The 21,616-nt window shown below is 45.2% G+C and overlaps 1 protein-coding gene across 3 annotated transcripts in view; it reads right to left on the reverse strand.

Moving 5' to 3' along the window:
- The window catches only part of Gna14 (G protein subunit alpha 14), a 139,758-nt gene that overhangs the window by 56,283 nt on the left and 61,859 nt on the right, over nucleotides 1-21,616 (reverse strand). For all 3 annotated transcript variants that reach the window (XM_070035789.1, XM_070035790.1, XM_070035788.1), the window contains exon 2: nucleotides 7,984-8,168. In XM_070035789.1, coding sequence (XP_069891890.1) covers nucleotides 7,984-8,168 — 185 coding nt within the window. The remainder of the gene's footprint in view (nucleotides 1-7,983; nucleotides 8,169-21,616) is intronic.

Consider the following 21,616-nt stretch of genomic DNA (forward strand, 5'->3'; position numbering starts at 1 on the left):
TAACCAGATTTAGTTGTGACAGCAATGATTGAAGGGGGGGGGAAAAGTTCTTTATCATCTCATTCTCACTCACTAAATTTGTACACTGTCTAACCTTGTACATTTCAAGCTCTAATTATGGTACTTTCACATTAAAGAAAACAGACTAGGCAGAGAACTTGAGGGTAAATGGAAACGCTCCTGGACAGGGATTCTAAGGGAGAACAGAATTCTTGATCATGTGACTCCAAGTAGAACCCTGCAAGTTCTCAGTGGAGAGAGAAAAGAAAAAATGTCTGATATGATCTTTAACACCCAAGAGGACCCGGGGAGCAGGGCCTGAGGACATCGTCTGCCATGGAACCCGCTGACGTGGTGACAGCCAACATCACAGCATTGACCTTGATGTCGCCAATCAGCAGATGCCAACTGCTCACATCAGATGAGGAAATGAGAGAGGGGAAAACAATGTCACTAAAAAAGAAAAAGAGATCCTCAAAATACTTGAAGCCCTGAGAAACTCTTCTACTCTAAGTGACGGAACTTGACCAGTTTTACTGCACTCTGATGGACTTCCTTGTATGGGATTTTTAAGACTCTCCTGGTAATTCAACCTCTAAGACCTAAAAGTTAAGCTAGAAGATATGATTGATCGATAAGAGATATGATCATGTGCACACACAGACATGAGACATCATCAAACGTCACTTGGGTTATAAGCAAAACCTTTCTTTGATCCCATCCCATAAATACCAGGCTACATGACACAAACACGAAGTCAGATGTTTGCTGCTTACCTTTCATCTCTCTGATAGATAAAATCTATGCATTTATTTATGAATACTATCTATGAATCAAGAGCAAAATCATTTAACTACTTTATTAATGTAATTTCTCTACTTACAAAATAAAACCTCATGCCAGTTTATCCTAACTAAAGCCTACACATTGGACCTGTTATCAACATAACCTGTGTTCTTAATTCTTTTGCAGATCCGAAGGGTATTATAAGTTCTACGGAACAGGAGAATGAGAAGATTCCAGTGATGCTAACGACAGCGAATGAGGCCTGGTCCCTTCCTCTGCTCCCGCCCACACCCCATCCCGGGCTACTCTTGGCATCGTGCTACACAGCCTAGAATGTCACCTGGAGATGTTGGCAAGGTGACTGTCATCTAATATAACCAGCCCAGCCCTGCGGAACAAAACAAACACCCTTACAGCTGCCCACTCCATGGACTCTCCTGTGGACATTAACTTGGTCATTCTAGGGACAAGATTCAGAAGTCTCCCTCTGCTTTAAAAAAAAGTTGCTAGAAAGGCAGACTCCAAACTGAACTTCTCCACTTTACGTTAGGACAAATGTCTGCGGTGATCCACCTTGGCCCAATCAGAACCTCCTTCCCCCTGACCCCCTGTTCAGGAAGTATCTACCAACCAATCCCAAGGCTCAGGCTATACTCCAGACCACAGAGATGGCACCCCGGCATCAGCATGAAGGCCTCAGAAATGATTCCAAGGTGCTTTCTGAGATGGAGAGTCCCAGCCACTGGCAGAGTAGGGCCCCTAGGAAACGGAATGATGGGGCACTATTTACCCACACACCAGGCCTGCAGACCTTCCAACAGGCATCCACAAGTCCACGTAGCTCCAAAACTCCATCCTTCGTGGAGCAGTAGTTGCTGGACAGCCTAAGCCCTCAGCCTCACTTGGACTTAAAGTCCAGGAGAAACCTTGAATGAAAGAAAGAGGAGATCCTGAAGGGAAGTTGAGCGCTCACCCCTCTGAAGCACTGTGTTCTAAATTGTCTACCAGAAAGGGAAGCGCAGGCAAAAGAATGTTTTGTTCCATTACTAACTCTCCCCGCCTCACCCTGGTTTTCCTTCAGATTATTTTTGTGGTTGTGATGAGCCGTTATTATTCAATTTAGGTGAGCCACATGCAAATCTGACACAAATGAAGGACCCTTCAAAGCACTTAGAAGAAAGCAGAGAAGAAGGCAGGGCTGGTTTCCAAAAACACAGATTATTTTTTCCTAGAGATCCCTGGATCCAGAAGTAAAAGGATTTGGAGAAATCAGTCAGAGATGTTCCCTGCCCTGGAAACGGTTTCTAAATCATCCAAGAAGATCCTGCACAACCACAAAATATTTGCTTCAATTCAGGACAGCTTTTAATGAGCACTTCCTGAGTTCAAGATGCCACCGGTAGCACAAAAAAACCCGCAAAGCTCTTGTGACATCCATAAACTAAGCTAACAGCCCTGCTGCTGAGCATGGGCCCTCGTGATATTGATCCAAGAAGTCATAAATTCTAACATGCGCTCTTAACACAGCCTTAGACACATCCATAAAATTAAACAGCGCACACCTTTTAAAAAAATCAGGCAAGGTATAAGAAATTCATCAAGGCTTTTAGCTGAAAACACATGTTGGCTAAAACCAACTACTAAACTAACTTTACAATAAATTCTCTTTAACTTTACAATAAATTTTCTTTACCAAGCAATCTGTCAAGAAATAAGCAAATATTTTAACAACCTAGCTGAACAATGATCTCATTGACTATTAAAATAACCACTGAAAATAACTCTTCTTTTCTGCATATTTTTAAGAAAGTGTTCCCAGCTATCTCTCACACACACACATAGCACAGTACGAGGACTGAACTACTCAGCAATAAGGGAAAATGTCACTACCATGAGGTTAAAGTTTTGCTCATCCCTGACTTAACTAATCAAGTGTTTCAATATACTCAGTACTTTGTAAAGAAGAGAGCAAATAGCATGATTCTTAAGCTAACTACTGAGTGTACTCGAACATTTATCATTTTATTATTGTCTGAACTAAGCATGGTCCTTTGTTACAGTTTTATATTGGCAATTAGAACCAGCCCACATAAACATTATTAGAACAGCCCACAGAAAACAAGTAGGGAAGGGATGGATCAAAGTAACTAGGAGCAGAAGAAATAATAAGTCTATTTTTTATTTGTGAACCAACACTACCTTTGTATTTTTGGGGTGCCATTTGATTGGCTCAAGAAGTAGCAAGCATATGTGTTGTCTGCCTCCAACAGATGAGCAAGCAATCCACAGAAACCCACTGTTGCCCGAATGAACTTTTCTCTGGCCGATGAGGTAGAAATAGTGTTATATTTTGTAAATAGAATTTAGTGAGCCATGCTCATTTGTAGTTATTACATTATCGCTTATGGTTGCTTTCCATGCTACAGGGGCCGAAGGGCTACAGGACCAGAAATCTTTCATCTCTTGGCCTGCTATAGAAGCAGTTTGCTGATTCTCTAAGAGGCAACTGCAAAGATGCTTTTCCTGGGCCTATGAATCAAGTAACCGCTGGGCACCCTGCGGCTGCCCATCCACTTCACATCTGCATTCTGCATTCTGCATCACCCCCTGTTGGAGACAATGGACAATCCAGGAAGAACAGGTCTCACCAATGAGCATCTAGTGGCAAAAGGCAAACCCCTCCCCCAGAAGAGAACCGCCAGAAGCTAGACCGCACGCCAGCCTTCAGAGACCAACGCTGAGCTAACAATCACCTCGGCCACACCTGTGACTTAAAACTGTTCTAACTCTGCAGCATTCCTTTCTCAGCACCGGCCCCAATGTCCATAATACCCTGAAGACGGCTGGAGATGTACTGATGGGCTGCCTTCCCATGGCTACCTCATAATAAATCTCCCTTCTCTGCCCTTCACCATTTGGCTTCCATATGACCTATGGGGGCGGGGGGAGTGCGTGACCAGCCTAGTGTGGGATTCCTGGACTTTGGGTCTGGGATTTAAACACACATTTTCCATTTCTACCCTAGATCCACAGAGGAAGCATGACCAGGGCTCAGATTTTTCCAAGCCAATCTATTTTCTCTCCCCTCAACTATCTACCTCTCCCCAATCACCAGCCACCTGCTGAGTGCTAGGTTGTGGACAGAGAAGAATCCTGCCCCCCAAAGGACAGGCCCACTCCTGCCTAACCAATGTAATTGGAAAGCTTTTGGCAGATGCTTAGTTTTGGGTTTGGAACTTAAAGAGTTGATGCTGAAAGGAATGAAGGCTAGGATCGAGTCATATTTGCGGTCGGGATAGATGTGAACCCCAGGGCAGACTAACCAAGTCTGAGAGTAAGTGCCCATAAAATCATGGGCACTCAGAACTTTGGGATGAAGCACTCCTTGGAGGCAGGGTCTTTGCAGCTGTAACTGAGCTGACATGAGTCACCCTGGATTAGTATGGGTCCTAATCTAATGACAGGTGTCCTTATTTGATGACCGACAAGGCCGTATAAACACAGACCCACAGAGAGGAACACGGCAGGCGAAGACACTGGAGTGACTGGTGTAAAAGGAGCAGCTGCCAGGGATTCCTAGCAACGATCAGAACCGAAGACACAAGCCGGAAGTGGACTTGTCTCTCAATGCCTCCGTATTGGCACCAGTCAACTTTGATTTTGGACTTCCAGAGGAAAGAATGATGGGCAAAAAAAAAAAAAAACTATATACATAGTTAAGTCCTCCAGTATGAGGTACTTTGCTACAGCAGTGCTAGGAAACTAATGCAGGTATGTAGACACCTTACAGCTGCCTTATATAAAAGCTTTAAGGGGAGCCGGGCGCTGGTGGCTCACGCCTGTAATTCTAGCTACTCAGGAGGCTGAGATCTGAGGATCGCGGTTCAAAGCCAGCCCGGGCAGGAAAGACTGTGAGACTCCTATCTCCAATAAACCACCAGAAAACCGGAAGTGGCGCTGTAGCTCAAGTGGTAGAGCGCTCGCCTTGAGCTGAAGAGCTGAGGGACAGCGCCCAGGCCCAGAGTTCAAGCCCCACGACCGACAAAAAAAAAAAAAAAAAAGCTTTAAGGGGATAAAAGTGTTAGTGGCCAGGCACTGGTGGCTCGCGCCTATAATCCTAGTTACTTAGAGGCTGAGATCTGAGGATGGAGCCTAGGAAGGAAAGTCTGTGAGACTCTTACCTCCAACTAACCACCAGAAAACCAGAAGTGGCGCTGCGGTTCAAGAGGCAGAGCACACTAGCCTGGAGCAAAAGAACTCAGGGACAGCACCCAGGCCGAGTTTAAGTCCCACTACTGACAAAAAAAAAGAGTGATAGTCACCAAGATGCAGCGCACGTATGAACTAGCGTGTTGAGTGGTGAATCCCTTAGTACGACCACTGAAAGATTAAATCTAATTCTTTAAAAGCTCTAGAATGGACCAAGAAGGAGAAAGCGGTGAAGTGTCAAAGCTTATCAATAAATACAGTGAACCTCCAGAAGACCAACAAGGAAAACAAAACGAAAAACAGAAACTCCAAGGCCTTGATGAGCAAAGCTGGTGAGCAGAACCGGTTCACACATTTGGGCTCCTTCTTCTTAATAAATAGTTCTGTTTACAAATCCATCCCTGGATTCCACACTTCCCAGGTCACCCCACTGTGAGCAGTAAACGAAATACATCCTACAACAGCGGAGGTGATGAGCTGAAGTCTCCATGCTGTTCCTGCAAGGCCTCTTCTCTACAAGCCATCTCCCCAGAAAGTCTCATCTCACATTCTGTTACATAGCAGGAGGAAAGATGAACTGTAGCTGTCAAGAAGGAGCATGCATGGGAAGCCAGACCTGAGATACATCGGAACATGATGCATGATATACAGGACTAGGCATTCACACACAGAGAGAACAAAGGAGGATGCTTACTCTTGGAGAGGAATACAAAAACACAATGCCTATGGGCATCTGATCATGTAATGTTTATCAGAATGAACACCAAGAAACGGACATCAGAGTTTCTTTCTTTCCTTTTTGTCTTGCTTGTTCATACAGCTCTCTTCAGGAAAAGAGGGGAGGACAGAAATGGAGGGACAAAGGGTGAGCAAATGCAGCAGTGGTCCTCACTGGACACCATGTTTGAAAATGAACCGTATAACTTGTGGGTGGGGACAGGAGGGAAAAACTGGGAGAGCGCGAGGGAAGGGGGTGACACTGCCCCAAAAGAAATGTACTGTTTACCCGACTTAGGAAACACTAACCCTTCTGTACATCACCTTCATAATAATAAAAATATTTAATGCAAAAGGAGCATGCATGGACTCAAAAGGCAGTGGGTAAGCAGGTCATCACCAGGGCTTCTAGAATCAGGCCCTGGCCCAGTATTGATCCACCACTCACGTGATAATTCTTGACACCAGAGGTAATGCTGTCCACACACACTTCTCAGCCTAATGCTGCTCACGGTTGAAACTGTAGGCAAGACACGCCCTGGAGGAAGTGGTGGGAAGTGGTAGACAGGATGTCAAGGTATGTCTAAAACGGGTCTAAAAAGGTATGCTATGCTTTCCTATACTTGCTAGTCCCTGAGAAATAGAAAGGTTTAATTATCTGCCTGCTTTGAAACTCTGTCATTATATATATGTATATGTGTATGTGTGTGTATACATAATGTGTGTAGGTATATATATAAGTATGATACCACAATTCACGTAAGGTTGTCTATATAGAAGCCCATGCCAATTCTGGTATTCTAGCAGCAAAATAATAATAGTTGCTATTATTATTACTATTATCATTATTGATAGGACTGTTGTTTATTCTGGCAGTCAAGGGGTTGAACACAGGTCCTCATACTTGCCATGCTGGTGCTGAAGCGTCTGAGATCCCTGTGGCCCTTTTCTGTGTTTATTATTTTCCAGATAGGACCTTGGAGTCCTGGCCTCCATGGGCCTGCATGGTCCTCCTACTTGTATTTCCCCATCTCACTGGGGATGACAAGCGCACCGCTAGCCCAACCTGCTTACCCCACAGCTGGGAAAACAGGCAGCTACCACTGTGCCCAGCCACTGGCTGAGATAAAGCCTTGACAACTTCTATGCCAGGGCTGGTCTTGAACTATGATCCCCAAATCTCTGCCTCCCAGGATTACAGACTTCAGCAAAAGTACTTTTTTTGTCAGTAGTGGGGCTTGAACTCTGGGTCTGGACAATGTCTCTCAGCTCTTCAGCTGAAGGCTAGTGCTCTACTGCCTGAGCCACAGTGCCACCTCTGGCTTTTTCTGCTTATGTGGTACTGAGGAATTGAACCCAGGGTCTCATGCATGCAAGGCAAGCGCTCTACCACTGAGCCACCTTCCCAGCCCTGCAAACACACTCTTGACAGCACCATGTTTTTAATAGATTCTCAACAGACCTGTTTGATACAGAGGTTTTCTGTTTATCTTCATGACTTGGTATTGATCATTTTAAGAAAACTCTCCACCCGCTCTGTCAGACTGTGTCTTACTATGTAGTCCAGGATAGTTTCAAACTTCCAATTCTCCTACCTTCAAGTTCTGGGATTACAGGCAGGTGCCACCATATCCAGCCCTCATCTAGATTCTTAATAAAATCAGACAATCCTATTTTCCTGTGCGTTTGCATTCTGATATCCTATTGTAAACAACCAGGAGTAATAGGAAAACAAATGTCAACCTCACACCAGCTCTCACTTCATGCCAGCACTTTGCTCGCAGGGACATCAAATAGATTGCTTTTGGGAACGATCGCTTAGTTTCCAAGAAGGGCCAGCTCCCAACGCAAAAAACCCAATCACCCAGATTTCACCAAGTGATCTACGCTGCATTCATGGATATGTTTCCTATGACTGGAAACCCTTCAGGAGCTGGCCACTATAAACCACTGTTTCAGTAAAGAAATCAATGGGGTCGCTTGGCCGAAAGGGGCAACAGATACGTCTTCCTTTTCTAGTGCCTAAAATAATCAACCTCCATCATCACCGCCCAAGCTTTTAATTCTCTGCTTGTCACACGGCAGCCAGACTGTGCTCACGGAACTATGGCCTCTGGACTCTAAATCCATCACACTCCACTCAGCGACCTCCATCCCAGAAGTTGAGCTCAAGAGCTTCTGGCCTATGACCAAAGCCCTCGCTATCTCCTGACCACCGACCCTCATGGGAAGGGGCACATTCACAGACAGAGCCAGTCCTGTGAGCCTTACCTTATTCTGTGCACACGCGTATCGTATTCTCAGGGTGTCCATCGCTCTGATCATGGCCTGCATGGCAGTGAAGATGTTTTGGTAGACCAGCTTCGTGAAGCCCTTCCTGTCTTCATCACTGTAACCAGACCCATGGATAATTCTCATTTGCTTGATAAAGGTGCTTTTCCCACTCTCACCAGTTCCTGCAAATAAGAAAACAAACAGACCCATAAAGCACAGCAGCCAGCACAATTTCAAAAGGACACCTGAGAAAGGACCTGGGGCGGGATTCATCTGTACACGGCTGGCGCCGGGTTAGCGAGCGGACCTGACAAAGCCCTGGCGCCTGCTCCTTCAGGTCTGGGTTCCAGGAAGTGCCATCCCCAGCTCCAGGAAAGGCCTCCCACCCCTTCTCCACGCAGGGAAATCCGGCACCAGGTCCACGCTTCTCTCAGACTGAGACACTGCTTGGAAAGGGAGTAGAAACTGCAGTGGAGGTGTGGAGAATTCAGTGGCGGAATTAAAGTATGTTCACATAGTCTCAGTGATAAACATGACTGACGACCATGATTTGAGCATATGTCCTAATCACGGCTCACTTCCAAAGCTAAGTACTGCTTTAAGATTGTATTAGCAGTCCAGGCTGATGGGTACTCAATACAGTGAAGTTTCTTCCCGCTGGAATGAAGGAGAAACAATATCAGAACTAAACTGACTCAAGGAGAGTACTGTAAATAGCTGCACTTTGTAACAATGACACTCACTAGACACTACGTTGGAAATGAACTTTACAACTTGAGGGGGAGGAGAGTAGGGAGTGGAAGGCAGGAGAAGATGAGGGAGGGGTAACTGTTTATAAAGAAATGCTCTCATTACCTTACTTTAGTAACCGTAAACGCCCCCCCCAGGTTCATCATCTATACAACAAATAAAGAAAAATAAATAACATAAAAATAGATGCCCAACAGTATGTAATTACATTATTACATTAAAAGAAATTCTAGTTGGGACTTCATGAAGATCTTGCCATAATGCAAGCAAAAATTATGCCATAGGAAATAATTTAGTTATAAATATCTTATTCTCATCCATCTCTCGTTGACCCAACAGAGCTCTGGGAGCATACAATTATAGTCAAACTTAGTTCTAATACTTTGGTGACTCATAGTTACATAAAAACCATAGTTAAACGCTTTTTTTTTACATTTTTCTTATAAAGACATTTTTTCAGAGGAGATACATGAAGCACATTGATAATAGTTTGATACCACGATACAATCTAGACATAAGTCTGTAGCCTGTAGATCTCCAATGACACTTTTGTTGCAAAGACTCAATTCAGATGAAAACTCTAAGCCTATAACCCTAGCTACTCAGGAGGCAGAGACCTGGAAGATTATGGTGCCAAGCCTAGTAGAAAAGTTCAGGAGACTATCTCCAATCAACAAGCAAAATGCTAGACTAGAGAAATGGCTCAAGTAGTTGAACACCAACCATGAGCAAGAGTACAAGGCTTTGGTACTGGGAGGGGGCATTTTAGTATTTGGAAGGATTCTTTCTTATAAGGAAAAAAATGTTCCTTCAGGACATTTGATTCTGTCAAAACACACACTTATTCTTCCTTCTGTTTCTCCATCTTTCTGCCCAGAAAGAAAGACAAAGCACCTTCACGTGAACAAGAAGGCCTGGTAGTCTTTACCGCCTGTTTTTGCCACACACTCTCCACTTCACCACACTTGCGCCTTTCCTCATGCTGTTTCTCTTCCTGGATGGGCCGTCTCCCTACTGCTCTCCTGTGCTCTGGGCAGGGCATGGTCTCACTGAGCAGGCCAAGTCCTGGCACTCGGGATGCGCTGAACATCTCTGAACACCCTCCCTCCTACCATGACTTCATTTAACGCGTGTCTGTAGATTCCTTCAGAGACAGGGGCCAGGTTTGCTTTACTCACAGCGCTCTCTGTGAGCGGTACACTATCTTGTACTTGGGACATACTTCATACTCACCTTTCTTTAATATGGTAAAATGCCATCTCAACTACTTTCGTAAGCATGTGTTAGCTAAGTGCATTCACATTATTATACAACCCATTTTCAGAACTCTTCATCTTGTACAACTCAACTCTGTATAATTGCAAGATGAATGCTCATCCCTCTATCCCAAGCTCCTAGGAAAACATGCTTTATTTTCTGTCTTCATCTGGCTTGTGTATGTGTGGTGGGGCGGGGGGGGGGGGGGGCGGGTCTTGGCCAGTACTAAGACTTGAACTTGGGGCATCACATTCGCTTCCTTGCTCCTGGCTGGTGCTCTATTACTTAAGCCATGCCTCCAGCCTAGCATCTTTGCTAGCTAATGGAGACAAAGTCTCACAGACTTTTCTGTCTGGGCTGGCTTCAAACCATGATCCTCCCGATCTCAGCCTCCTGAGTAGCTAAGGTTACAGCTGTAGACCACCAGCATCTAGCTAGGCGGACTACTTTTGACACCTCATGTAAGAGAATTATAAAATCTCTGTTCTTCTAGGTCTGGCTTATTTCATGAAACGTAACTTCTTTGAAATTCATCTATGCTATATGTTAGAATTCCCTTCCTTTTTAAGGCTGAATAACATCAGCTATCTTTTAAATAGTTGATGGAATTGATTCACCCAGTTTTAACCGTCCATACTGTCTATAAGACGTGCCAGTCCTCTCTCGCAAGCACTCTGTGCTCTGTGTCGCTCAAAAGAGTTTAACCATAGCATAAAGGACCACAGAAATGGCCTACAAGAAGCCTTGTTTATGCTCACTATGTGGAAAATGCACGATGTAACTTGTGGGCAGGGATGGGAGGGGGAAATTATGGGAACATGAAGGAAGGGGTGACGTCCAAAAAGGAAATGTACTCATTATCTGACTTGTGAAATGGTAAGCCCTCTGTGCATCACCTTAATAACATATATATTTTTTTATATATATAATTATATATATATAAAATTGTTTTATATATGTGTGTGTGTGTGTGTGTATATAAATATATATATATATATATATATATATATATATATATATATATAAACTCAAAGAATCCCTAAACTATTCTTGATGACCCATTCTAGGTGACTCACAGTTCTGCTAAGGAGAAATTGAGTCCCTTTTGTTCCAGGCAATCTATCCAAATGATCTTCTCCAAGTCTCAGAGCCACTCTCTGAGGCACGGTGGGCCTCTGGGGTCTGCGTGGGACAGAGGAAGAACACTGGTGCTCCGGACGCCGAGGGGTGAGGATCTTTAAATCACTCTGCTGTGCTGTCTCACAGGTAGAGCAGATCTGAGCATCCGAGAGCAGATCTGAGCATCCGTAAGTCGGAATGTCTGCGTGTCGTGGTCTACATCACTGTCCCAGAAAATTACTGTTGTGCACACTATACTGCCCACCAAAAGCTCAGTCTTATTCCTGGCTCTTCATCAGTAAGTGCTCAGACGCTCGCTTCATTTCCCCCAGAATGCTGCCCGACTTCCGCTGGAGACAGGCAGCCTTTCGACGGCGCTCAGCTCTCGTCAGCTACGGTCTGGATCGCTTCCATTCAGCACAGCGCTTGGCCTCTGCCTTAGGGACACCGTTTGTGTCGGGGGAGGCCAGCGTTCACACAGTTAAGGGCAGGGCAGCACTCTGCAGGTCACACAGTGATTTAAACACAACTGGCAGTAACCTGGGACCCAAAGCTCCTGAGCCGCAACTGAGCTGCACCACACACATGCAGAGATTTAAGGGTGTGGTTTTGTTGGGGTTTTTTGGGGAGGGAACATTTCTTTTGACTTGAATGTCTTCATTTTTAACTGTATGTCATCAGAACCACGTGATACAGGCACAGCTGAGACAGACTTACTCCATGCACTGCCTTCATTTTACACAAGGGAAATCTGCAACTCCCACTGGCTCTCTAGTCTTTGCAAGTTCACACAGAGAGATAAAAGAACTGGGATTCACTCAGTTGGACTGCAATGGCAGTCTCCAACACCAAGAGAAGGAAGTCTGGTTTATATAAGGAAGGATTCAGTTGCGCTGCTCCAGTGGGGTCAGATCTGCAGCTTGCAGCCTCACTCTGAATTCTAAACCCCAGCTGGGCTGCCGGGCTGCAGGCTGACCGTGCTGGGAACCCAAGGGAGAATATTTGGACAGGTGATGGTCTTCACAAGCAGCCACTGTGATCCCCCCCAATGGCAGAAAAGGTGGGTGAGGTCTGCTGATCTCCAAGATTAGGAGTCTGGGGAGCCCAGGCTGGGTGCAAACACAGACATCAGCCAATGTCTTGGCCTTCAGGGTTCACCACAATAGGACAATTCCTAGGAAGAAGCTCCTTCCTCTCCACCCCCGCTTCAGCGGCCAAGCTCCCCGAGCCCTCAAAGCGCTCTGGATACCACGCCAGCCGCACAAAGCCACCTTGCTTGGTGGCAAATGGACATATCCAGTGAAAAGACAAGGCTTGGGCTGGGAAGGTGGCTCAGGGGTAGAGCGCTTGCCTTGCATGCAAGAGGCCCTGGGTTCGATTCCTCAGCACCACATAAGCAAAAAGCCAGAAGTGGCGCTGTGGCTCAAGTGGTAGCGCTAGCCTTGAGCTGAAGAGCTGAGGGACAGCGCCCAGGCCTAGAGTTCAGGCCCCATGACCAGACCCCCCCCCAAAAAGACAAGGCTTGGAGACCAAAAACGGGGTGGGAGGGGCTACATAGCTGGCTCTCATCCATTAAAAGAGGGAGTGGCCAGGCACCGGTTCCTCACACTTGTAATCCCAGCTACTCAAGAGGCTGAGACTAGAGGATCTGACAGACAAATCTGAGAGACTCTTGCCTCTAATTAACCAACAAAATACTGGACGTGGAGGTGTGGTTCAGGTGACTGAGCACCATCCTTGAATGAGAACGCTTCGCAAGAACGGGGGGTCCTGGATTCAAGCTCCAGGATCCTCCCACACACACAGAGGAGGAGATGGAATCGGCGAAGGCGTCACCGTTTTCTTCCATCAGCCTTATACCGCGGACCACCTCAGGAAAACGAGCTAGGAAATGCACGGCGACAATGACATGACACTGGTCACCCTCATGAGTGATACTTCAATGATGATTCCTGGCTGCCTCACACCTTCACCCTCATGTGCAAGATTCCATTGAAAAATAAAGGCAAAGCCTGTCCAACTGGTATACCTACCGCTTCGGGCTGAAACCCCTTGAGGACTAGAGCTTCAGAAAAGGCTATCTGGGCCTGTTCATGCCAGCAAGCCACAGAGATCCTTTCTGGAAGGATGCCCTTCTCGCAGCAAGGATGGAAAAGAGCTTGCATCACAGAGACAGAGGCTGAAGAGAACTGAGTAAACCAGCCCGGACGTACCTTTCATCCTCCACTGGCTTCTATACATCCCAACCCCATCCATCGCTGGTAGCAGCCCAAGAACCCACTCTGCTCAGCTGCCTACGCCCACGTCCCGCCATTCCCTTGCGCATCTTCTTTGTCTGAAAGTACAAAAGCACTCTGCTTTGGACATTTCTCCAGACTTCACTCACGAGGATGCCTCAATTCATGCAAAATTAATTTAGATTTTTGTTTTCCTTGTCAATCTCGTCTGTATTTGTTGGGTTCCCAGAGCGCTCTCTTCACCTCTGCCTTACATAGTCAGATCTTGTCTAAAGTCCCAGGCCAGAGGAGCCCCCAGAGTCCCTGCCCTGCCTTATTCTGATCCATCACGACATTACCCGCAAGCCAACATCAATATTTCAACATTTGACATATAGCAAAGCCGATGCAAACGCAGCATTATGTAACCACTTCGAGACAAGCTTTGACTTTGGCTCTGAAAAAACAATCGCTCAAGACACAGCTCAAAATTCTACACCAGGGCCCTTTGGAAGACAGGGCTATTCATTTACAAGAGGCGAACACTAACCCTACCAACAGCATCAAACACAGGAATCGTTTAAGGGCTATTGGACTTGGAGTATTTCAAAAGAGAAAATGTTCAGAGTGCTTTTGAGCTCAAAAAGAAGATTCAAATGTATTTAATAAATACCACCACTTGAAAATATTGTTTGGGAGGATGAGAGGGAAAAATCAGGAGAGCACAAGGAAAGGGTGATATTGTCCAAAAAGAAAGATGGACTCTTCACCTGACTTATGAAACTGCAACCCCTTTGTACATCACCTTTATAAGAAGAAAAAAATAAACTTAAAAACAAAACCAATAATGGTCAAAAGAGTAACAATCCCAAACCAACTATCCTGAGCCAAGGAATCAGATGAGTAAAACTTAAGCAATATGAACACAAAGTACCAAGCTGAGCACAGCCCAATATGTAGATAAAATAAAATGGCTGTTGATTTTTGCCAGTACTTGTTGGTTGGTTCATTTCATAGGAATTGCATACACACACATACTTCATAGGAATTGCATACACACACACACACACACACACACACACACACACACACACACACACACACACACACACACACACACACACACACACACACACACACACACACACACACACACACACACACACACACACACACACACACACAGAATCTTTTTCCAGATAAAAGAATCAAAGAATAAACATCATTCCAGATCCCTCAGCTTGCTGGGGTTGGACGTGCGTTTCTACAATGATCTCCATACTTCCCACAATGCACCATGCAATGGGCAGTATTTGCCCTGGACAACTCCCCCGAAGAACCAATACTGCCACAGGTCCCTCCTCCTGCACTAAGATTCCAGCACTGAGGATTTTCCTCTCCGCCTTCAGGAAGTGGGCTCCGAATGGGAGCAGGCAGAAGTCGGGGGTGACATCATTCTTCCCCTGAGGCAGCTTTGACAAGGATCCCAGGAAACAGGTAAGCTGGAGCTAAGGCCTGGCAGCACATTTCTACACCTGTTCTGAGCAGAAACTCCTCACGTCAAACAGTGAGCGTGCAGCTACGCATTTACTCAGGAGAAGTAAAACCTGAGGGCTAGGACTTTTAGCGTGGAATGTTCTGGTGATTTGGGTTGGAGGATTCTAATTGAGGATTCGCATCTGCCCTGCTGGTCATTGTGAAGAAGCCCATGGAATGAATAAACAGGTGAGCCCCACTACAATCCCGACAACTGCAGATGTGGGCAGCAAAGCAGAACATGGCCCAGGAGCAGCTTCTCCATTCAAAGGAAAGGAAGAATGTAACTGGGAGTTTTTGTGTTCGGTTCCCCAGACAGTCCCCTAGAGGCCAGGCCCTGAAGAGCTTTCCGTCCTGGAGCCAGGAGGAATAAAATGATAATCCTGCTTCTAGATTTTGTTCTAAATATAAATAAGGGAAATGGCTCTTCTCTACTTAGCTTCTTTTGGGGGGCCGAGGGGAGTGTTCGGTCATGGTGCTTGAACTCCAGGCCTGGATGTTGTCCCTGAGCTTTCGTGCTCAAGGACAGTGACTACAACTTTGAGCCACAGCTCTGCGTCCAGTTCTTAGGCTGTTAATTGGAGACAAGAGTCTCTCACAGACTTTGCTTCCTTGGCTGACTTCAAACCACAATCCTCAAATCTTAAGACTCTTGAGTAGCTAGGATTCCAGGCATGAGCTACCAACCCCTGGTTCTGTTTCAGTTTTGATTCATGAAAGTAAGATCCAATATTGGTTCTAAGTACAGTCTTGTATTGCCTACCAACACCCTAGTCAACAAAGGACCATGTCCACATAGCTCATCTCATAAACTTAGAGCTGAAAATCTCTTATCTCCCAATATTTTTACTATACTTTTCTTTCTATCGTGATTATGTTCCGATACACAGACAGCGGTGTGTTAGAATGGCCTGTGGAATTCAGAGCCATCTCATGCTGTACAGGTAACCTCGTGGAGGAGCAAGGGACTGAGGCCCTACCCCTGTGTGTGGCAGCCCGACCTCTAGCTTGGAGAAAGTGACCTATGGCTCGTGCAATGACATCACCAACTGGACGCATTGCTCAGGACGTACGATGGCCACAGAATGCAATGAAGAGCAAGAGCCCGCTCTCTGAGGAACTTGCTCATCAGTACCCCCACGACGGCCTTCTGTCATAAAATCAGCGAGTCACTCCGGGAGAAGCACACTGAGCAGCATCAGGCTCACCGCAGCCCTGCCTGGCCCTTCCTGCCATCGGCCCTTTTGTAGGGGGCATGGAAACCCTCCCAAGTCCCTTACTGTCCACTGGGCTCTCGATCTTTTTGTTTCCCCTCAACCCCTTCACCTAAGCATGAGCTATTTTCCATAGGAGACACTTAACACTGGTTAATTGGAAAATACTGAGCTTACTGCTCCGCTGTGGCCGCCACAGACCGGCAATGGGCATTTTAAATTACACCTCCTGTCTGCCACCTTCCTGTTGCCAGGGGTTGGGCTTGTGTCTTCGGCCCTGCATGACTGACAGCTTCCTGCTCTTGGCTTGTCACTCAATTAGTGTTTCCCATGCGTACCAACACTGTGACTTTTGTCACATCCTCATGTAATATTTGTCAGATAACTTTTGTCATGTCCTTATATAACTCCTTATAGAATTCATAGATATCCCCGTATAATTCATATTGAGACTCATCTGTCATTTAGATAACGTTGCTACAACGAGAGACCTAAATGGCAGAGGTGAAAAAACTAGTATCACGCTCTATGACTAATCAAGTTAAATGTAATAAGATATATAAAACTGGCGATTTCAACTAAAAACAGCTTATTTCCACTGATCTGAGTATCACATTTTAGAAAATACAAATAGTCCACCAGGTGCTGGTGGTTCACGCCTGTAATCCCAGCTACTCAGGAGGCTGAGATATGAGGATTAAGGTTTGAAGCCAGTCCAGGCAGAAAAGTCTGTGAGACTCTTATCTCCAATTAAGCACCAAATAAAACCCCAGAAGTGAGGCTGTGGCTCCAGGTGGTAGAGCACTAACCTTGAGCACAAAAGCTCAAGGACAGCACCCAGTAAGTTCGAGCCCCCGGACCAGCACCAAACATAAAAATACAATGAAATACAAATGACCCTCTTTTTATAAAATTGTCCTTTTTCCTTCACATCCTTAAAAGAAAAATCCTCTCTCTCCACTCTCTATCCCCTTTCTAGAGAATTCTGAAATTCTACGCACGCATCTTATCCAGCTACAAAACAGCTGAGCTGGAGATCCTAACAGAAGGGCTAACAAAATGTCTTCGTGATAAAATTCCAAGCTTGAGGAAGCCGTGTGAGACTGAAGCTCCAAACTTCATTTCAAATCACAAAGAAGGGGGGGACAATCACAATCCAGGCGGGGGACAGAAGCTTCTAGGAACCAGGAAGGAATAGCAGCCAATGCAAAATAAATTCAGCGAGTAACTGACCAGGGATGACCAAACAGAAAACCGATTGTTCTAGAATTTATCCCACATTCACAAAGTCTGCTTCCCTGAGAACCAAAACAAGGAGCTAGCAAGCTTCTCAGATGGGCAGAGCCATCGCCAGCATTGTTTTTGGCGTTTTCCAAAGCCCTGAAAAGAAGCCAGTTTTCACGCAGGGTCGCAGGGTGCAATGTAAAGAGAAGAAAAAGCAATTTAAAACAGAAGTGCAGCCACACTGCTGGGATCTCTGGGAGGAGAGGATGAAGCGGTCCCATCTGATGTGACCACCAGGTTCTCTACTTCCAGATAATCGTTGGAAACTAAAACCGAGCAGACAGTGGGGCCTAACAAATCTTCATGCACACACACTGCTGCCTGTCAGCAAGCAAACCGAGCTGGGAAGCAGTAAGGATGGCATTGTCTGGTTCGGAGGATCTGTCCAATATACAGAGCGACCTCACCCTGACCACGCATGGGCTGCTCTCTTCAAGGAAAAGACACTCCAAAGTTGGTGCCATCGACCCTGAGAGACTTCAGTTCCATACCAGGGCTCTTGTGGAATGGAAATAGATGAATCAAGGAAGTTTCCTTCACAGCTGGCTCAGACCTGGAGTCCTAATTACACAGGAGGCTAAAATCTGCAGGATTGATGTGCTAGGCCACCCTGAGCAGAACCTTTCACAAGACTCTTATCTCAAAAATAACCAACAAAAAGCCAGGCTCTGGTGGCTCATGCCTATAACCCCAGCTACTCACAAGGCTAGGATCTGAGGATTACAGATCAAAGCCAGCATGGGCAGGAAGCGTGCGTGCACGCGCACACACACACCACACACACACTCCCCTTCCTTCCCTCCCCGCCCCCCCCCAAGTGGAACTGTGGCTGAAGTGGTAGAGCACTAGCCTTGAGCACAAAACTTCAGGGACAGCACCAAGGCGCTGAGTTCAAGCCCCAGTAAGAGCACACACATACACACACAAAAATCCAGGGCTAGAAGTGTGACTCAAATGGTAGTGTGCCAGCTGAGCAAGTGTGAGACCCTGTGTTTAAACACAAACAGTCCTCAGCTGCACAGAGGCCTGCCCGGACCACAGTGTCGGTGACTTGCCCTAACCTGGCGCACTCCAACTCAAGTTGACCTTGGACGGCGGCCACGGCTGACCTTGGGTGTCAAGCGCAGCAGCCCTCAGTGGGAATTTCTGCACCTGTGCGTGCCCCTGCCCCAGTGCTGGTCATTCTAAAGATGCCAGTCTGCGAGAGAAAAATCTGGGGAAATTCCAAATGATTCCCAATCCAAGTGCAAAGCAGACGCCAGCGGGCAGTAACAGGAGGTGGGGGACAGAGGCAGGGACCTGTTAAAATGCAGATTCTTAGGCATTCCGTTGGACTGGCCAATGCAGACACTGGACAAACCCACTTTCACCAGTACTCCGTAAGGGTTGATGCCCAGAGTCTGCGCACTACCTGAAACTGGAATGGGCAAGAGTTGACATCGTGTCCAGCTGCATTCCAATTTCACTTCGACATGAATAAAATTCTCCTGCAGGCGATCAGTTTCCAGGGCAAAATGAAAATCACTCCAGTCTACTCGGTCCCCTAGGCCCCACCACAATCAGTGCCTTCCCGGCCTCCGCTCTTCCCACAGGAAGGCAAAGCGAAGTTCTGGGCAGCACTGAACCGGATACCGCTGGAGACAGGGTTCCTGGCAACTCTCAGAAGAAATTGACATTAGACTTTTGAAATTAAAAAAAAAAAAAAAAAAGATGAAGCCAGGCACCAGTGGCTCACGCCTGTAATCCTAGCTACTCAGGAGACTGAGATCTGAGGATTATGGTTCAAAGCCAGCCTGGCAAGAAAGTCCGTGAAACTTTTTTTTTTTCTCTTTTTTCTTTTTTTATTGTGAGAATATCGTACAGAGGAGTTATAATTCCTTGGGCAAGATAACGAGTACATTTCTTATCAAGCATTACTGCCTCCTCCTTTGTTTCCCCTTCCCATCCCATCCTTCCCCACCCGATCCTCCCCCCCACCCCCACCAAAGTTGTTAAGTTCATTTTTCGACAACATAAGGACTTGTACATCTCATTGTTGCAATGGGTCCACCTGTCCATGAAACTCTTATCCCCAATAAACCAACAGAAAACCAGAAGTGGTGCTGTAGCTCAAGTGGTAGAGCGCTCGCCTTGAGCTGAAGAGCTGAGGGACAGTGCCCAGGCCCAAAGTTCAAGCCCCACCACCGACAAAAAAAAAAAAAAGATGAACAGAAATAAAGAAATGAAGCACGATAGACAACTTGAGAATTTAAAAGAACAATGGACAATTCAAGAGATGCCATTGCCTTTTTGATTGATTATATGTTTGAAGCTGATCGTTTTAAATTAATAGGCAGCCTTCACTGACTAGGCAGGAAGAGTAATTCCAGCAATCAGCTCTTCTCATCAGTGGGTCCCAGATCAAATGGATGCAGAATTTTTTAATCTGCTTCTGTTCTGAATATGAGCAGACCTTTTTCTTGTCATTATTCCCCCAAACAACAGCATACACAAAGTATTTACATAGCAGTTTCATTGTCTTGGAAACTATAAGTAAGCTATAGAAGATGTAAAGATCATAGGGTGATGTGTGCAAGTCATATGCAAAGATTGCATCATTTAAGTAGGGCATTTACAGATTATGATATCCAAGAGGGGCCCTGGAACCAGACTCTGACTGATACCGAAGGCCTACATACATCCTGGTATTCTCTGTCATCTAAGCGTTGTGTTTTGACCATGAAAGCATTTTTATGTCTAAACTTGGTTTGTGGGCAGTTGTCTCATCAGGCAAAACCACAAAGCCACTAATAATTTTTAACCATCAAGAATTTGTGTATAATTGCTTTGTGAACTCAACATATCAAAGATAATGAAGTCTTCGTGTTTGTCGTAGATGCATTTAGGAGTTCAAATGCAGTGAGACAAGGCTTTTAGTCCAAATTAACTTTGAGTTATTTATCTCTATAACCAAATTTCCATAATTTGTTATAAATGCGGTTTTCTTTAAAAATTCAATATAACCACTTAGCCGAGTATTAACTACTTTATATCAGGAAATGGTTGGCATTGATTTACATTCACTTGGAATTTTATGTTCTAAAGATCTTTGTAAATATTATAACTAACCCTGAAAAGAATTACACAGCTCAGCAGGGTATAGTAGCACATACTTATAATGCTAGCATTTGAGAGACTGAAGTAGGAAGACTGAAGAGTCTGAGGGCAATCTGAGCTACAAAGCAACTTCAGACCAAACCACGCTCCGTAGGGAGACCTAGTCTCAGTAAAAAAAAAAAAAAAAAAAAAATTACACAATTGTGCTCATTCTGCGTCAATAGTTCATCTGTATAACGTCCTATAAAGGTAGCAAATATGCACAATTTTAATAATCAGATGCCCGTTAGTAATAAAATTCTATTTTGGAAAATTCCCTACCTATTCATTATTCTTCCCCCCAAAAATGAATGGGCAACTCAAATAAGTGCTATGACTACAGATACTTACATTAGCAATTCTATTAACAACTCATTTCTCTTGTAAGGAGGGTCGTGAGATCATTTTCTACTCTCAGACTCTCAATTGTTTTCTTTAACAAAAATGGCAAATTATATGACTTTTCATGAATGGTTTTAGGAATTTCTGGTCCCTTGTTGCTTCTGAAGGTGAACATTTCCCCATTCTTCTAGAACATTTGTCAAAAAGAAAATCATACCCACAGTTCACAGGAAATATTGTCCTCTTTACCTCTGAAAGAATATGTAGACAAATCTAACATTAGAATGGTTAACATAAGAATGAGCCTACATCCGCAAACTTTGCAAAAGCAAGTTTGGCTGTCCAAAAGTTTGATTTTGCTATGTTGAAAAGAGAAGATGATCAGAACAAAGACATTAAGGAAGAAGAAAGGGAAGTGAAATTCTCGCTGCAAACATTCTCCAACACAACATCCGCCTCCAATTCCAGCGGCGATCTTCCATCCAAGCTCCCCACCCCCAGGGATAAATGGAAATGGGAGAAATACTAAGGAAACCCATGCTGCAAGTACAATTAGGGTAAGAAAGCAAGCACAGGAGGTCTGTTTCTGTTGGTCTTTAAAAGTATCAAACCCTATCATCTACATCAGAAAGAAACTGTTCTTTGGAAGATCCTGAAATTAGAGGAAAATATGAAACTGGTTTTATCTTTATTTATATGATAGTGCATTTCATCCTGTGCTGATCGAAAGATGGAAGTCTGCTCATGAAATAGCCAACGTAGGACGGAAACAGGTAA

The sequence above is a fragment of the Dipodomys merriami genome, unplaced genomic scaffold, assembly GCF_024711535.1.
Source record: "Dipodomys merriami isolate MVZ:Mamm:240054 unplaced genomic scaffold, mDipMer1.0.p SCAF_26, whole genome shotgun sequence".
Taxonomy (NCBI): Eukaryota; Metazoa; Chordata; class Mammalia; order Rodentia; family Heteromyidae; genus Dipodomys; species Dipodomys merriami.